Genomic DNA, 13,328 nt, shown 5'->3' on the forward strand with positions numbered 1-13,328 from the left:
TGTGTCCCCAAACTGGTTTTTATTGTACACTCCTTTCCTAGGAGGATTTCTGTGCTCTGACCCCATATGCAAGTGGTGCACTAACACTTGGTGTTAGTGGGAGGGGATGGAAGAGTGTTCATGATTGTGCACCAGGCTTCAAATGGGCTGTGTCCTTCTGACCGGGCTGGATAGAGTGAAATTGTGTGATGTCCCATGTGATTTCACGTTTTCAAGCCTGGGTGGGGTCTAAGCACCACATCGGGGTGGGAGAGCAATCAGGTCTGTGGTATTCGGAGCAGTCACAGGCCAGTGAACCTCTCACCTGATGATCTGCCTTTCAGATGTGTCAAAGACCTCAGTGTCTGTATATTTACCAACATTTAGAAAATACACCTCTTGTTTTCTGCAGACCAGTTTTCAAAGACTCCCAGGGCACTCTTGATGCTAATGGAAAATTCTCACCCCTGTACAAGCAAGACAGTGGCAAACTCTCAAATGAAGATATGCTGAAGCTTTTAGCAGAGTATAAGAAGTAAGTGTGAGAGACTGGTGCAGGGGCTGGGCAGACATTTTAACATACATTTTTAAACAGCTAAGTGTAAGCATGAGATTACAATTTCTAAAATACTTGGAGGGTAGCAAAAAATGCTGATGATGTGCTCAGCACCTGAGCTTTCAACGTTCACACTCTTATTCCTTTCTCCCTAACACAGACCAGAGAAGACAAAACTGCAGGTCATTCCAGCCCAGTTAAATATCGTCATCAAAGACATCCCGCTAGACTTCACAAGTAAGGATCATGGATCTTAGCATAAATGCTGATGGCTTGAGCCTCAGGACTTAATGCTTCTAGGGGGGATTTTTCTGTTTTCATTAACAAGATTATCTTGGGACTGCAATGAGAAATGAGTAATTCAGCACAACTACTGACTTGTAAGTCTTTCTGATGCGTTGTGTGGAGGAGATGTGGTCCAAGTGCAGAGATTTACCTGAGGGATTTGTCTGCTTTATAGTTTGGCCATCACATCCTAAATCCAAAGGAAGCCAGCTGCCTGCTTTTGCACCAATCTCATATGTTATTTTTGATCCATAGTATTGTAGGGCTTTACAAACATGGTCAGTGTAATTCTTTACCTTGCATTTAAAGAAACGGAAGCAAAGAAATTACTTTGCTGAAAGGATGTGTTCAGTGTCATTCAGTGGGCTTTTGGCAACTCGTGTCACAGGTTATGTAGGCTAATCTCCTGTCCAAAAGGCTTTTCTAGTGGACCTGATTTTTTCTGTTCTTATCCTCTTCCAGATTGTTTCACAGCTTCTTTCATTCCTATAAAACCTTTCGGGAAGGGCTGTGAGGACATTGCAGTTGAAGTGGAGGAGCTTGTCCCAGAAGTTGCAAAATACTGTTACCCCTTCACTGTCTACAAAAACCACCTCTATGTCTACCCCTTACACTTGAAGTATGAGAACCAGAAGGTGTTTGCAAAGGTGAGTGACCTGGGGAGTGACCTGCAGCCAGGCTTGATGTGGGCCAGGGTGGTGCTGCTGCTCAACCTCCTGTTCTCCCATATTTCAGGCAAGGAATATTGCTGTCTGTCTTGAGTTCAGGGATTCAGATGAAGTTGATGCCAAGCCATTAAAGGTGGGTTAATGTTACCTGTTAACAGGGCTGCTATTTGACCACTGCTGTTTGTTCTGTACTAGCCAGGCTCAGCAGGGCAAGGGAAAAGCACTGAGTTTCCATGATCACTGGTTTAATTTGGCCAGCTCATTTAGGGTGGCAGGACCCTGAATTCAGCTCTTCATTTGTGTTTCCAGTGCATATATGGCAAACCCGGAGGCCCTCTCCTGACCACAAACGCATACGCTGCCGTGCTGCATCACAACCAGAGCCCGGAGTTCTATGATGAGGTAAAAACAAAATGTGGGAAACAGCAGATTTTCCTGGATGCTACAATGCCAAGGGGCTTTTCAGGATACCTCTTTTTCAAGGGCTGGGTGAATTATGGGTAAAGATAATTACCAGCCATTTGCTTCAGCAGAAGGGCTCAGCAAAGCCAGAGCCTTTGTCAATTTTTAACATCAGTTTGTTTTCTGCTGTCTTTACTGTCATGCTTTGTGCACTCCAATCACACACCCCCATTAATAAGTAATGTTGCAAATGTGATGAAAATGTTAGGAATTATTTAAGATTAGTAAGAATGTGTCTTGTGTAACAACATAACACTTGCGAAATTAAATAGAACTAAAATACTACTCCACAACTAAAATACAGTCTGATCTATCATGATATCATTTTAGATTAAAATTGAGCTTCCAATTCACCTCCATCAAAAGCATCATTTGCTTTTCACCTTCTATCATGTCAGCTGTGAAATTAGTACAAAGGCAACATCGAAAAAACAAGACACCGTTGAAACTCAAGGTATGTTCAATGCTTAAATTCTGTTGGAGTGTAAAAGGCCAAGATAAGACAAATGTAGGGACATGAAGAAAATATGTGATTAACATATCAGGCTATCTGAATCTTCTTTTCTAAAAGCAACCTAATACAAAATTGTGATTCTAAAATGGAATAAACTCAATGTTTTGGGTTTATATTAAAACTCAAATTTTTGCTGCAGTCTGACAGCTCTTTCTGTATGTTCCTGACTTGCACAAATGTCCTGTTGTCAGGCAAGTCACCAGTAAAAACTTTCTGTGAGATCAGGGTCTTGGGGGCTGATCCTACCAAGACTAGGCATGTGCACACCTGGGTCCCACTGGTTGAGAAGCCTCTCCCTTCATCCAGTCCACAAAGGACCTTCATCACGGTGCACAGCCATGGCTCACGCACTATTCCTGCCCCTCAAACCCACTCCCGGTCTGTGTTGTGTCTGAATTTTGTTCGCCGGGTAAAAGGTGCTTTAATGACACTGACGTGGTTGATCCCTTGCCGAAGCCACTTGCACAACTGCAAGTTTGGACTTCTCAGTATGAGATAGAGCTCTTTTTGAGCTGAACATGTACCCCTGTGTGTCTGCTAACTCTGCTGCCCTGGTTGCCTCTGCAGTGGGATACGCCTGGGTGCCGTTGCTGAAGGACGGGCGGATTGCCACCCTGGAGCGGCATCTGCCGGTTTCCTCCAACCTCCCTCCTGGATACCTGGGGCTTGGAGACACAGAGTCACGGAAAGTAGGAAGGCCATTTAAAATGGGCTTAAGTGGAAAAGGAAGAGGAAAGTTGAGCTTTTCTTACCACTGTAAATTCTGGGTTTCTGTTGGTGCTTTGCTCAGCTGAAAAGATCTCTACTGCAGGGCACCCCCCAAAGCTTAAAGCTCTTAGGGATGGGAGACAGGACAACTTTAATTCCACTTTCTCTGGTTATGCAGGTTGCAGAGGGTATTTTAGTAGCAGGTTGGGCTGGGCTGTTGCAGATGGCACAGGGCAGGAGAGTGAGCCTGTGCTCTGTGTGCATGGGGAAGGTGGTGTTTGTGCTGGGGGTGAACCCCTTCTTCCACTCCAGCCAGTACGTTCTGACCAGGTGTCTGCACAGAGGCACCTTCTCACCACAGTCTGAAACCAAGTACTTGAATGTTATCTGTTCACAGCAGTCCAGCATGGATGCAAAGTGGGTGGATGGAGCAAAGCCACTGTTTAAAATCAGAATCCATTTGGACTCAACCATTTACACCCAGGTAAGTCAAGCACCTTAAAAACTTCCAGCACAAATGCAAAGGAAGGGACTGCTGTCTCTCTACTACTGCTAAGCCATAGGTGGTGTGGGACAGAGGGCTCTGGTACTTGGTTTGCAAAGCAGCACTGAGGTACTTCTGAAGCAGCATGGCTGGGATTACTTGCAGGGATCTGTTCCTTGACTGGATGGGATGAGATAATTGTGTGACTTGGGAGAGTGAGCCTAGGGAGAGGCTGATGTTTCCTTGGCCAATTGCACTATAACTGGCAGGACCAGGGAAACATCTGAGCAAATGAGCTGCTTCGATGATACGAAAGAGAGAACTGGTGGATGTGAGAGGTTTCCCCAAACTGTAGAATTTTTAATGTTGAAAAGACCTCTTAAGATCATTAAGTCCAAGTTAGTATTAGATGTTTCATTAAGTTTTTTAAAAAAAAAGTTCTCTGACAACAGCAGACAAAGAAAATAACAGTCCTGGTTTCCCTCTGAAAGCAGTTCAGTCTATTTTACCAAGTCCCAGTATGTTCTACTGTCTTATGGTAGTGGTGGACTTCCATAAGTTTCACATGACGTGCAGCAAGGATCCCCAGCACATTCTCTGGGGCACCTCCTGTCAGCACTGCTGCTGGGGGAAATGCCCTTGGCTGGCTGTCATCAGCTACATTAACATTTAGAGAAAACGTGTTTCAACATCTGTTTTGGAGGTTAACTGATTCTGTACAGCGCTGAGAGCAGCACAGTCGTTGTGCTTCCTACCAAATTACATTTCCAGATGCTTTTCAGAGTTAAATAACTCAGTAATTAAAGCTAACCTTGGAGGAGGAAGGAGAGTAATGGGAAGGAGAGTCTGCCTCAGATGGACAGTAGGAGGCTGGTGATGCAGGTGGTGAGGTAGTTTCTGAGAGCTGCAGCTGTTGAGAGGGCTTCCGTTTCTCCAGGCCAGTGTTGGTTGGGGTTTGGGACTCAGGGCAGTACAAGCACAGGAGAATTTTGACACTGCTGGAAGTTTCGTGCTTAATATTGAGGTTAGTTGGGAGCCAGGGGCTGAGCAGTGGATGGGTATGTTGGAAAAGACAGGGAGCAGTCCTGGGAGATGGCAGCTGGGGATCAAGAGTGCAGCTGGCAGGGACATGGGGTTTGCTGGGGGCATGGCCCACTGCTGCAGGTTAGTCACCAGATTTCTGAGTGCAAACGGCAAAGTAGAGGCTGACAATTGTTGAGGCTGCTGAATTGAACTTGTTTGTCTCTTCCAGGACATGCACTTGCACAAATTCTTCCACTATTGCCAGCTGGTTCAGGCGGGAGCTAAGGAAGTACCAGGAGAGCTTGTTAAATACCTAAAGGTGAACAGTGCCTGTTGCTGGGCTTTGTTTGTGTTTTTACAGACTGTCAACAAATACCCAGAACCCTGCACTGTGGAAACACACCCTTGCTGGGGCCGGTGCACTGTGTGGTACCCTTAGTTTTGCTTTATCCTATCAGATAGACTAATATTTAAATGACATGTTTTTTCATGTCCCTACATTCATTTTATCTTGTCAGACGATTGTCTGTGTGCTGCTTCCCTCTGCCTTCCAAAAGGGATAAAACAAGCAGTCAGCATCACTCTGCCATGCTCATGGCAAAGCTTCCTGCTGGTGGACTCAGACGCTCCTCCCTTGCTGCTCTAGGTTTGATTGAGACCTTTAAACTGTAGCACAATTCCTTATTTTCTGGAAGCCCATTCAAAACAGGAGGTTTTTTTCAGGCTGAAAAAGATACGTGAGATTATCAGCCAGTTAAATTTGAACAGAGGTAACCTATGACCTAGACTGAGCTTTTTGGTAATCACTGCAGCATGAGTAAGGGCCTTGGAGCAGGTCCAGCAAGGGCTTCTTCAGGGAATATAATTCTTGGCTATTTACTGTCCTTGTTTCCTTCCATAACTGCCTGTGTTTGAGAGTGCTGCTGTAGCAACAGCTCCACTTCCAGTGATGGGGATGTATCACCACAGGGTTACTTAATGTGTGTCAGATAATGTATAAGTACTTTAAGAAATAGAAATAATAGCAGGTTTTGAAGCCAAACACTAAAATCACAGTAGCTTTGTTGTGAGCATTTTGCCAGGTCCCAGCCCTGCCAAGCCCCAGAGCCCTCACTGCAACCTACAGACAGGGAGATAGGTATGTGCTGACCACAAGTGAGGGATTCTTAACCACCACTACCTCAATAATTTCAGTAATTTAAATAGATAGATACCGATTTAAAAACCTTTCATTAGATTTGTAGGTTTGAAAACTGAAAATGAAACGTGCTGTCTTTCCTAGACTCTTATCATGAGCTTCAGGCACAAGAGCTCTCTGAGACTGGTGGAGGGCATATGCACAAGATGATCTTGACCTTCACCAAATGCCTTAAACTCCATTTTTGATAGCAAGTTATGCTGTTTGAAAAGTTTCTCTGCAAGTCATCGGGCAGCAGTTTTTCATGTTCCAAAGGCATTTGGGGAAATGGGACTTCAAAACCTGGCACAAGTGATGAGAAGACTTGAAAGCAAAACTTCAGCCTTAAATTCTGGGCTTTTCAAATCAAATAGTAGCATATGACCTCTAATTAAGTCATAGCTGCCTGGACACATCTGAGAGGAGGATTAATACCTGCCATGAGGAATTTATGTTGCTCCCTAAAGGTTTGCAGCTGGGATCTGTCAGCTGGGAGGAGGCAGCAAGTTCTGCTATGGGTCCAAGTTCCCCTGTCCTCCAGTGAGCTGAAGCATTTCCACACCCTGAAGCCTTTGCTAACATCTGTCCCATTGCCACAGAAATGTCTGCGGACTGTAAATGTTTAACATCTGCAAAGTGTTGAACTAAAAGTGTCTGTGTTTTGAACATTTGTTTTAGTGTTTGCACGCGATGGAGATCCAAGTAATGATTCAGTTTCTACCTGTAATTCTTATGCAACTATTTAGAGTCCTCACAAACGTGACGCAGGAGGATGAAGTAGCTGTCAACTGTACCATGTGAGTATTGGGTGAACCATCCAGTGACAAATGCAAAGCCACAAATGGCAGTGCAAAGCAGGGTCTGGTTTCCCAGTACAGGGTGCTAAGTGACAGTACTGGCTGTCCCCTGCTGCTGTCTTCCCCTCGACCATGTGGGTGGCATGGTGGCATTGTGGGGCTCTTGTCCTGGAAGTTGTGTGAGGAAAAACGTGGTACTTTAAAGATACTCCTGGTTTGTTTCTCAAAAGAGAAAGGGTTTGGGTGACTCTGGGAGCAGAGTTATGGTCGTATCAAAAGCTCCAGAGTGCCCAGGCGTGTCCCAGCTGCAGGCAGCAGATTTGGGGAGCAATGTCGTGGTCTCATTCCAGCATGCCAGTCCCTGGTTTCAGGATTGCTCCCGGTGCCCCGGAGCTGGGTGTGTTGTGCTGCAGCTCCAGCTGTGCCGGCTCGGAGCTCCAGCGCTGCCCCGGCGGCCCCAAGAGGGCAGCACCGGCCCGGGCGGGCGCTGGAGGGAGCTCCAGCAAAAGCACCTTCCCTGCCTGGCACCGCAGCGACACCCTGGAACCGAGAAATGCGCTAAAATATGCGCCTTCCTCCTGTGGTGCTTTCTCAGTGAAGTGCTGCCGTGCACAGGGGGTGCTGGATGTCATCCTCCTCTGGTCCCAACACATAGCGTGCATCCATGTACCAGAAGCATCCTGTTCCTATGGAACTGGAGGCTGGAGGGTGAGCCCTGGTCCCCAGGGATGTGGTGCCTATTGCAGTCACAGCCCTGCACCATATGATGCAGGTTGTGAGAACTTCTCCTTTGTGGACCACTGTAATTCCACTCTGTTATAAGCACCAGAGGGCAAGGACAGGGGAACAGGTGACCCCAGGTACCTGTTGGTGACCAGCTCTCACCTTCCTTTCCAGAGATTTTTATCAAAGCTTGGCTTGATGCTTTCTAGTTTGTCAGTAGCTTTCTGTTTAATGAAATCTCTTTCATCATCAGATTTTCATAGTGGAATTTAGAACGCACTTTATCTGATAAATGGCTTGTAAATTCCTTGTGGTTTGGCTTGTGGGGTCTGTGACAACATGCAATAGTTTGTTGTTCCCTCTGGCTGGGAGTGGAATGTAAATCCCCAGTGCTGGCTGGGGAAACTAGGCTCTTGATGCCTTGATCAGCCATCTGGGAGTGTGTCCAGAGGGCTGGCATATTCTCCAGGATCTGCTTGACCTTCCCACACTGCAAGGCAACAGACCAAAATAATCCAGTGCATGTAACAAGGAGCATATGATGTAAATAAAGTAAAAGAAGAAAAAAGAGGCTTCCAGAATTAATAAATTCCGGGGATGCAAGGAGGTATCAGATTATAACAATGATGGACAATGTTCCATCTCACCTCCTCATGCAAGGAGTCTTGAGTGTTAAAAGTCAGCTTGTCTGGTTGATTCCTGGGCCAGCACAGAAGTGGAGAAGGGGCTCTGGGCACCTCATCTGAGTGCTTTGTGCAAGGATGGTGCAGGAGCTGTGTGAGGGGGTGCTGGCCTGCAAGAACTGGCACTCTGCAAATCAGGCCATGCATGCCAGCAGTGAGCTTTTAGGGTTGACCCTGGTGATGTGGTGTCTGCTTTTGTGAGGTAGAGGAACTTGCTCTCATGTTGCGTGCTGAACACAAACCATGTTTCTCCCCAGGGTTCTTCTGCACATCGTGTCCACGTGCCATGAAGAAGGTCTAGACCATTACCTGCGCTCCTTCATAAAGGTCAGTCATGAGATACGGCCCCTCAAGACTCCCTGCTGGGAGCAGGCACACACTGACACTGCTGTTCTTGTCCCAGTATGTCTTTCGAGCTGAGAAACCGAGTGCCAAACAGGTGAAGATGACCCATGAAATCTTGGTCCTTTCCATGGCCACCATCTTGAAGCAGTCGGCAGATTTTCTAGCCATCAATAAGCTACTCAAGGTGAAGTATTGGCAGTACTTAGCTGCCAAGGGTAGAGGGGAAGAAAAGGGGGTCTGGTATAAAGCCCAGCACTTATCCCCATCTAAACCCACTGCAGGGGCAAAGCTGCCAGGGAAACTCCTTGCATCCATGTTCTTGAGATTCCCCCCTTAAAACAGAGATGAGTTCTTGCAGGGAACATCTATTCATGGCAGGAGACAGAAAAAGGCTGTTCATTTTGCCAGTTTTACCCATTTTCCTCCAGCCACACCTGAAGGGTGACTCACAGGAGTCAGACTGAGTTTCTGCCTCTCTGGGCCTTTGCAGGGCTTGCACCCCAAACTCTGCTAGTTCTTGGCAGGGTGCATTGGGGTGCAGAGGGGCTAAATCTGTTCCCACCCTAAGATTGGCAGGACATCTCTGGGCAGAAAAAGCCTCTGTTCCAAGCCAACTGTGTAAGCACAGATGTGCTTACAAAAAGCCGTTTGAATGTGAGCTCTCCCTCCCACATGGGTGCTGCCCCACATACTCAGGGAATGTCAGTCATGCTCAATCCTGCTGAGAAAAGTAATAGTATTCTTTGTTCATTCTAGTATTCGTGGTTTTTCTTCGAAGCACTGGCAAAGTCCATGGCAATGTACTTACTGGAAGAAAACAAAATCAAGGTAAAAATGAATTTGGTCAATGCTGCATTACAGAACTGTCACAAACTCCTCCAAAAGCTTTTCTGAAAAGCTGTGTTACTCTTTATTTAAAAAAAAAAAAGCTGCCAAGCTGAACAGCTTAACTTTTTTTTTTTTTCACTTTGCTTTTACCTTTTCCGCCCTTTCACTCTCAAGTGTAATTTAAAAATTCCAGAAGTCCTTACGGCTTGTGCAGCCTCCTTTTCTGTTACTACCTACTGCGGTTGCAGCCAATACTTTCTTTGGCAACTGTTTTATTAGGAAGGCAACAAAAACAAATGGTAAAGAACTCATGCCTGTGCTCAGTTCTCCCCAGGTGCTGGCTTGCAGCACTGAGCTGGGATGTGCTCTTGGTTTCAGCTGCCCAGAGGCCAGAGGTTCCCTGAGTCCTACCAGCATGCCCTGCACTCACTGCTGCTTGCCATCATTCCTCATGTGACCATCCGCTATAATGAGATCCCTGAAGAGTCCAGGAATGTCAACTTTAGCTTGGCTAACTTCCTGAAGGTCAGCAGTTTCTTTCCTTCTCCCAGGATTTTATCAGGGGGAAAAAAAAAAATAAAGATAGACAATGAGAAATATGGAGCAAGCAAGCAAATGTGGTTTTACTTTATCTTGTCTTTGTTTTTTGCAGTTGTGAAAACTCTGGGGGTTTTTTTCCTACTGTCTCTTTCCAAAGAGACAGTAACTCTGTATGTTACTGAGGGTTTTCAGGCATACCTAGCAACTGTTTGGAACCTGAAATATGTGTATTCTCGTTTTAAATATTTCTGTTGTCCACTGGAGACTTAAGTAAGGTCATCCAAATAAATTCAGAGAAACAGGATCATGTATGTTTTGGAAAGTCAGCAGCAACCCAGAGGATGAAATCTGTCTGCTGGCAGGACAGCAGTATGGGGAAGATTTAGGATGATTGCTTTTACTTTTAGTGGTTGGTCACATGTTTCTATTTTCTCTCCAGCGTTGTTTGACTTTTATGGACAGAGGATTTGTTTTTAACTTGATAAATGATTACATTTCTGGATTCAGCCCAAAAGACCCTAAGGTAAGCAGTAGTTTTCTTGAAAAGTGGTTTGCAACTCTACATATCTACATTAGTCAAAGCTTGGTAGTGATTATTTTGTACAATTCTTGGAGGCCTTTTAGACTGTTCCTGCAGAGTCCTTTGGACCTCTTTGTCTGGGCCAAAAACCTGTACCCAGATGTTCTTTAAAGTAATATAAAGAGTCAGAATTAAAGGAAAGAGTGGTTAATAGACTGAATGAAAAAGACAAAGCAGTCCCAAGTGACACCCGTATGTGCTGACACTTACGGAGAACAACACAAGAATTTGCCAATTAATAGTGAGTTTTCACCATCTTTGCTATTTATTAGATTCTTCAATCCTTGTGCAACAAGTACATTGAAGTGGAAGAAAATGGGTCAAACTAAAAACATAGTTTGTGTTTGTCTTTTTTTATCTCAGCTGCTGGTTGAATACAAGTTTGAATTTCTTCAAACTGTTTGCAATCATGAGCACTACATTCCTCTGAACTTACCGATGACATTTTCCAAACCCAAGCTGCAAAGAGTTCAAGGTATGTTCTTTCTTAAGAGACTGGCTAAAGAGCTATAATTTATTAGTCTTGATGGCTTCTGACTAGATGAACTTTGGTTTGGTATCAAGGAAATGTATGTCCTGGTTAGGACATTAACCTCAGGACAAGATGCTTTTCTGTCAGGTTTACATCATTTTGTTCCAGAATGGTATGCAGTCAGTCTTTTCAGTATTTCCTATATTTTAAGTTTTCATGGGACTAACAATATCTGGAAGACACTGCCTGTGTTTCAGTAAATACACAAATTGTGCAATGTAATCCTTTGATCTCAGGAGTGTCAGTCTCCCCTGAGAAGTGTCTGTCTCATTGGTGGGTCCTGTAGGGAATGGAGATGCAGGAGAACAGAATGAACTCATTGCCCTGCTTCCAGCTCTCCTTGTGGCCACGAGAAGGGGATCTAGGTTGCCTTCTTCTTTCATGTTGAACAAGGGCACAGTAGTGCACAATGTGTTCATGCTTGTTCTCAAACCTGAAGGCAGTCAGCAGAACTTGAGCCTGTGCCAGTCCTTGGTGCATACCAAGGGTATTTGTACTGTGGCACCACCACACATCCACACTGCTTTCACTGTCACACCGTGTCCTCTTGGGTCCTGAAGCTGCTTGGCACGGGGTGGATGGGGCTTAAAAGGGGCTGAGCTGAGGCTGTGTGCAGGTGTGGGTGGCTGGAGCTCTGCCACTGATGGCAGTGCAACCGTCACTGGCCCCCAGGAGTGCTACAGACAGTCTCATTCTCTCTGGGTCCTAATGTCTCATCTGTGCTATGTAAATGCGGAAGGATTGCCAGATTGGGATGCCAATAGCCTGGCCAGTGTAAGTACTGGAGAGGAGAGTGAGGTTTGGGATTCGCCCATGTAAAAGCCCTGTGGATTTATGATTGTATGATTTATTCTGCTGGAGTAAAGGGTATGTTTGGTTGTGTGTCAGGGTGAAGCCTTACAAGTCCCAAAGTGGTTCCACACACACATACAGGTGGCAGAAGCAGTAGTAAATGAAATATCCCTTATTTTGGTATATATCTAACGCCTCAGAGCTTTCTGGACCAACTGCTAATCTCTTACATCAGTTTGGCTACTTGCCTGGCATTGTTTAACAAAGAGTATTGCTAGAAACAATCAAGAAAAACATGTACACAGTGCCTCCCTGATGCTTGTTAGTGGCATGGTAACATAAGGATGCTCTTTCTTGGTTAACTTTCACCTTTGCATTTGCGATGGTTAAATCGAAAAGCTGTAAGGGCAGCTCATCTTTTCTGCTGCGTTTTATTGTGACTGGACCTACCAGCTGAGGTTCACATACAGCTCATGGCAGTAAGCAGCCCACGCTCAGGTAGCAGAAGTGCCTTTGCAGTGATGCCTGAGCCCTGCCTGCCATGGTAGAGCCATGTGGGGATGCACCTTCACTGCAAACTTGTCTGGCTTTATGGACAGACCTGTGGTTACAGGGGACAGTGGGCTCAGGAGAGACCCTGCTGGTGTGTCTGACCTCTTCATCAACTTATTTGGATACAGAGAGGGGATGGCCCAACCCCTACTGCTCTGTTTCTAGGAAAAGAAGGAATAGCCCCCAGGGAGGTGGATAGAGGGAGTTTCTGCAGCTTCAGCCAGTGCAGATGGGCAGGCTGGCAGATGGGCAGCTCTGCAACCCTATCCTGTTGAGTTGGAGTGTTGCATCTTGGAACAGTGACTCTGAAATCTCCCAGGTAATGCAGGGCTGGTTGTTGGTCTGTCCCTGCTGCCTCACATGGGGACATCAGCCAGAGCAAGCCCCAAGCTTGGCCTCACGGCCAGCAGCACACAATTAGTTTTGCAATGTTGTGATGGGAAAAAAATCCAAGGGATTGACAGAAGTTGGGAGTTAAGAAAAGGCCTCACAAATAATATTAAAACATGACATACTGTCCTGTTTCTCCAAGATTTAGAGCATTACTTGTTCCTGTTTATTTTTGCTGTCTTTTTATTTGTCCGTTTTCTTTTTACACATAATTAGAACTTTTTTAATTTGCTGTGGAACGGTTCACTTCAGTAGGTAGGCCCAACTGGAATGATCAAATCCTCTAATGTCAAATTATGTATGCACTTTCCAATCGATTAGCTTGCATCCACTTAATGTAATAACCATGATGTGTGACAATTAGGCATTTGCTAACATGACTAACAATGAAAGCTAGGTAATGTTCCAGATTTCTTTTTCTTTCCTCTGAATCAGAGTTTCACAATCCAGTAAATGGTACTTATGATTCAATGAATTAAAAAAATCTTTTACAGCCACAGAACTGTTGGAACCCTTTGGCTGGGATTTTCAAAGCTGTATTCACCCTGCTTTACCACAGAAGAACTTTCATACCTGTGGGGTTTTGAAAAAACAAAGCCTGAGCTGAGCACATGGCATTTGTATCTTTTGGGGGAAGAACACAGAGCTTGGGGGTTATCCCTGTGGTGGTTCTAATTTGGTAAATGGCCTGGCAGAGATAATGGTGTCAG

General features: G+C 45.3%; 1 protein-coding gene across 10 annotated transcripts in view; it reads left to right on the plus strand.

Moving 5' to 3' along the window:
• The window catches only part of DOCK11 (dedicator of cytokinesis 11), an 89,722-nt gene that overhangs the window by 42,141 nt on the left and 34,253 nt on the right, over nt 1-13,328 (plus strand). For 8 of the 10 annotated variants that reach the window (XM_032123726.1, XM_032123729.1, XM_032123724.1 and 5 more), the window contains exons 15-30: nt 392-514; nt 696-772; nt 1,283-1,467; nt 1,556-1,621; nt 1,798-1,890; nt 2,281-2,404; nt 3,032-3,153; nt 3,570-3,656; nt 4,909-4,998; nt 6,535-6,653; nt 8,317-8,386; nt 8,463-8,588; nt 9,161-9,232; nt 9,611-9,757; nt 10,212-10,295; nt 10,716-10,827. In XM_032123726.1, the coding sequence (XP_031979617.1) occupies nt 392-514; nt 696-772; nt 1,283-1,467; nt 1,556-1,621; nt 1,798-1,890; nt 2,281-2,404; nt 3,032-3,153; nt 3,570-3,656; nt 4,909-4,998; nt 6,535-6,653; nt 8,317-8,386; nt 8,463-8,588; nt 9,161-9,232; nt 9,611-9,757; nt 10,212-10,295; nt 10,716-10,827 (1,697 nt within the window). The remainder of the gene's footprint in view (nt 1-391; nt 515-695; nt 773-1,282; nt 1,468-1,555; nt 1,622-1,797; nt 1,891-2,280; nt 2,405-3,031; nt 3,154-3,569; nt 3,657-4,908; nt 4,999-6,534; nt 6,654-8,316; nt 8,387-8,462; nt 8,589-9,160; nt 9,233-9,610; nt 9,758-10,211; nt 10,296-10,715; nt 10,828-13,328) is intronic. The other 2 variants (XM_032123725.1, XM_032123734.1) reach the window with 1 other exon arrangement.

Source organism: Corvus moneduloides, chromosome 14 (assembly GCF_009650955.1).
Source record: "Corvus moneduloides isolate bCorMon1 chromosome 14, bCorMon1.pri, whole genome shotgun sequence".
In the NCBI taxonomy this organism is placed as follows: domain Eukaryota; kingdom Metazoa; phylum Chordata; class Aves; order Passeriformes; family Corvidae; genus Corvus; species Corvus moneduloides.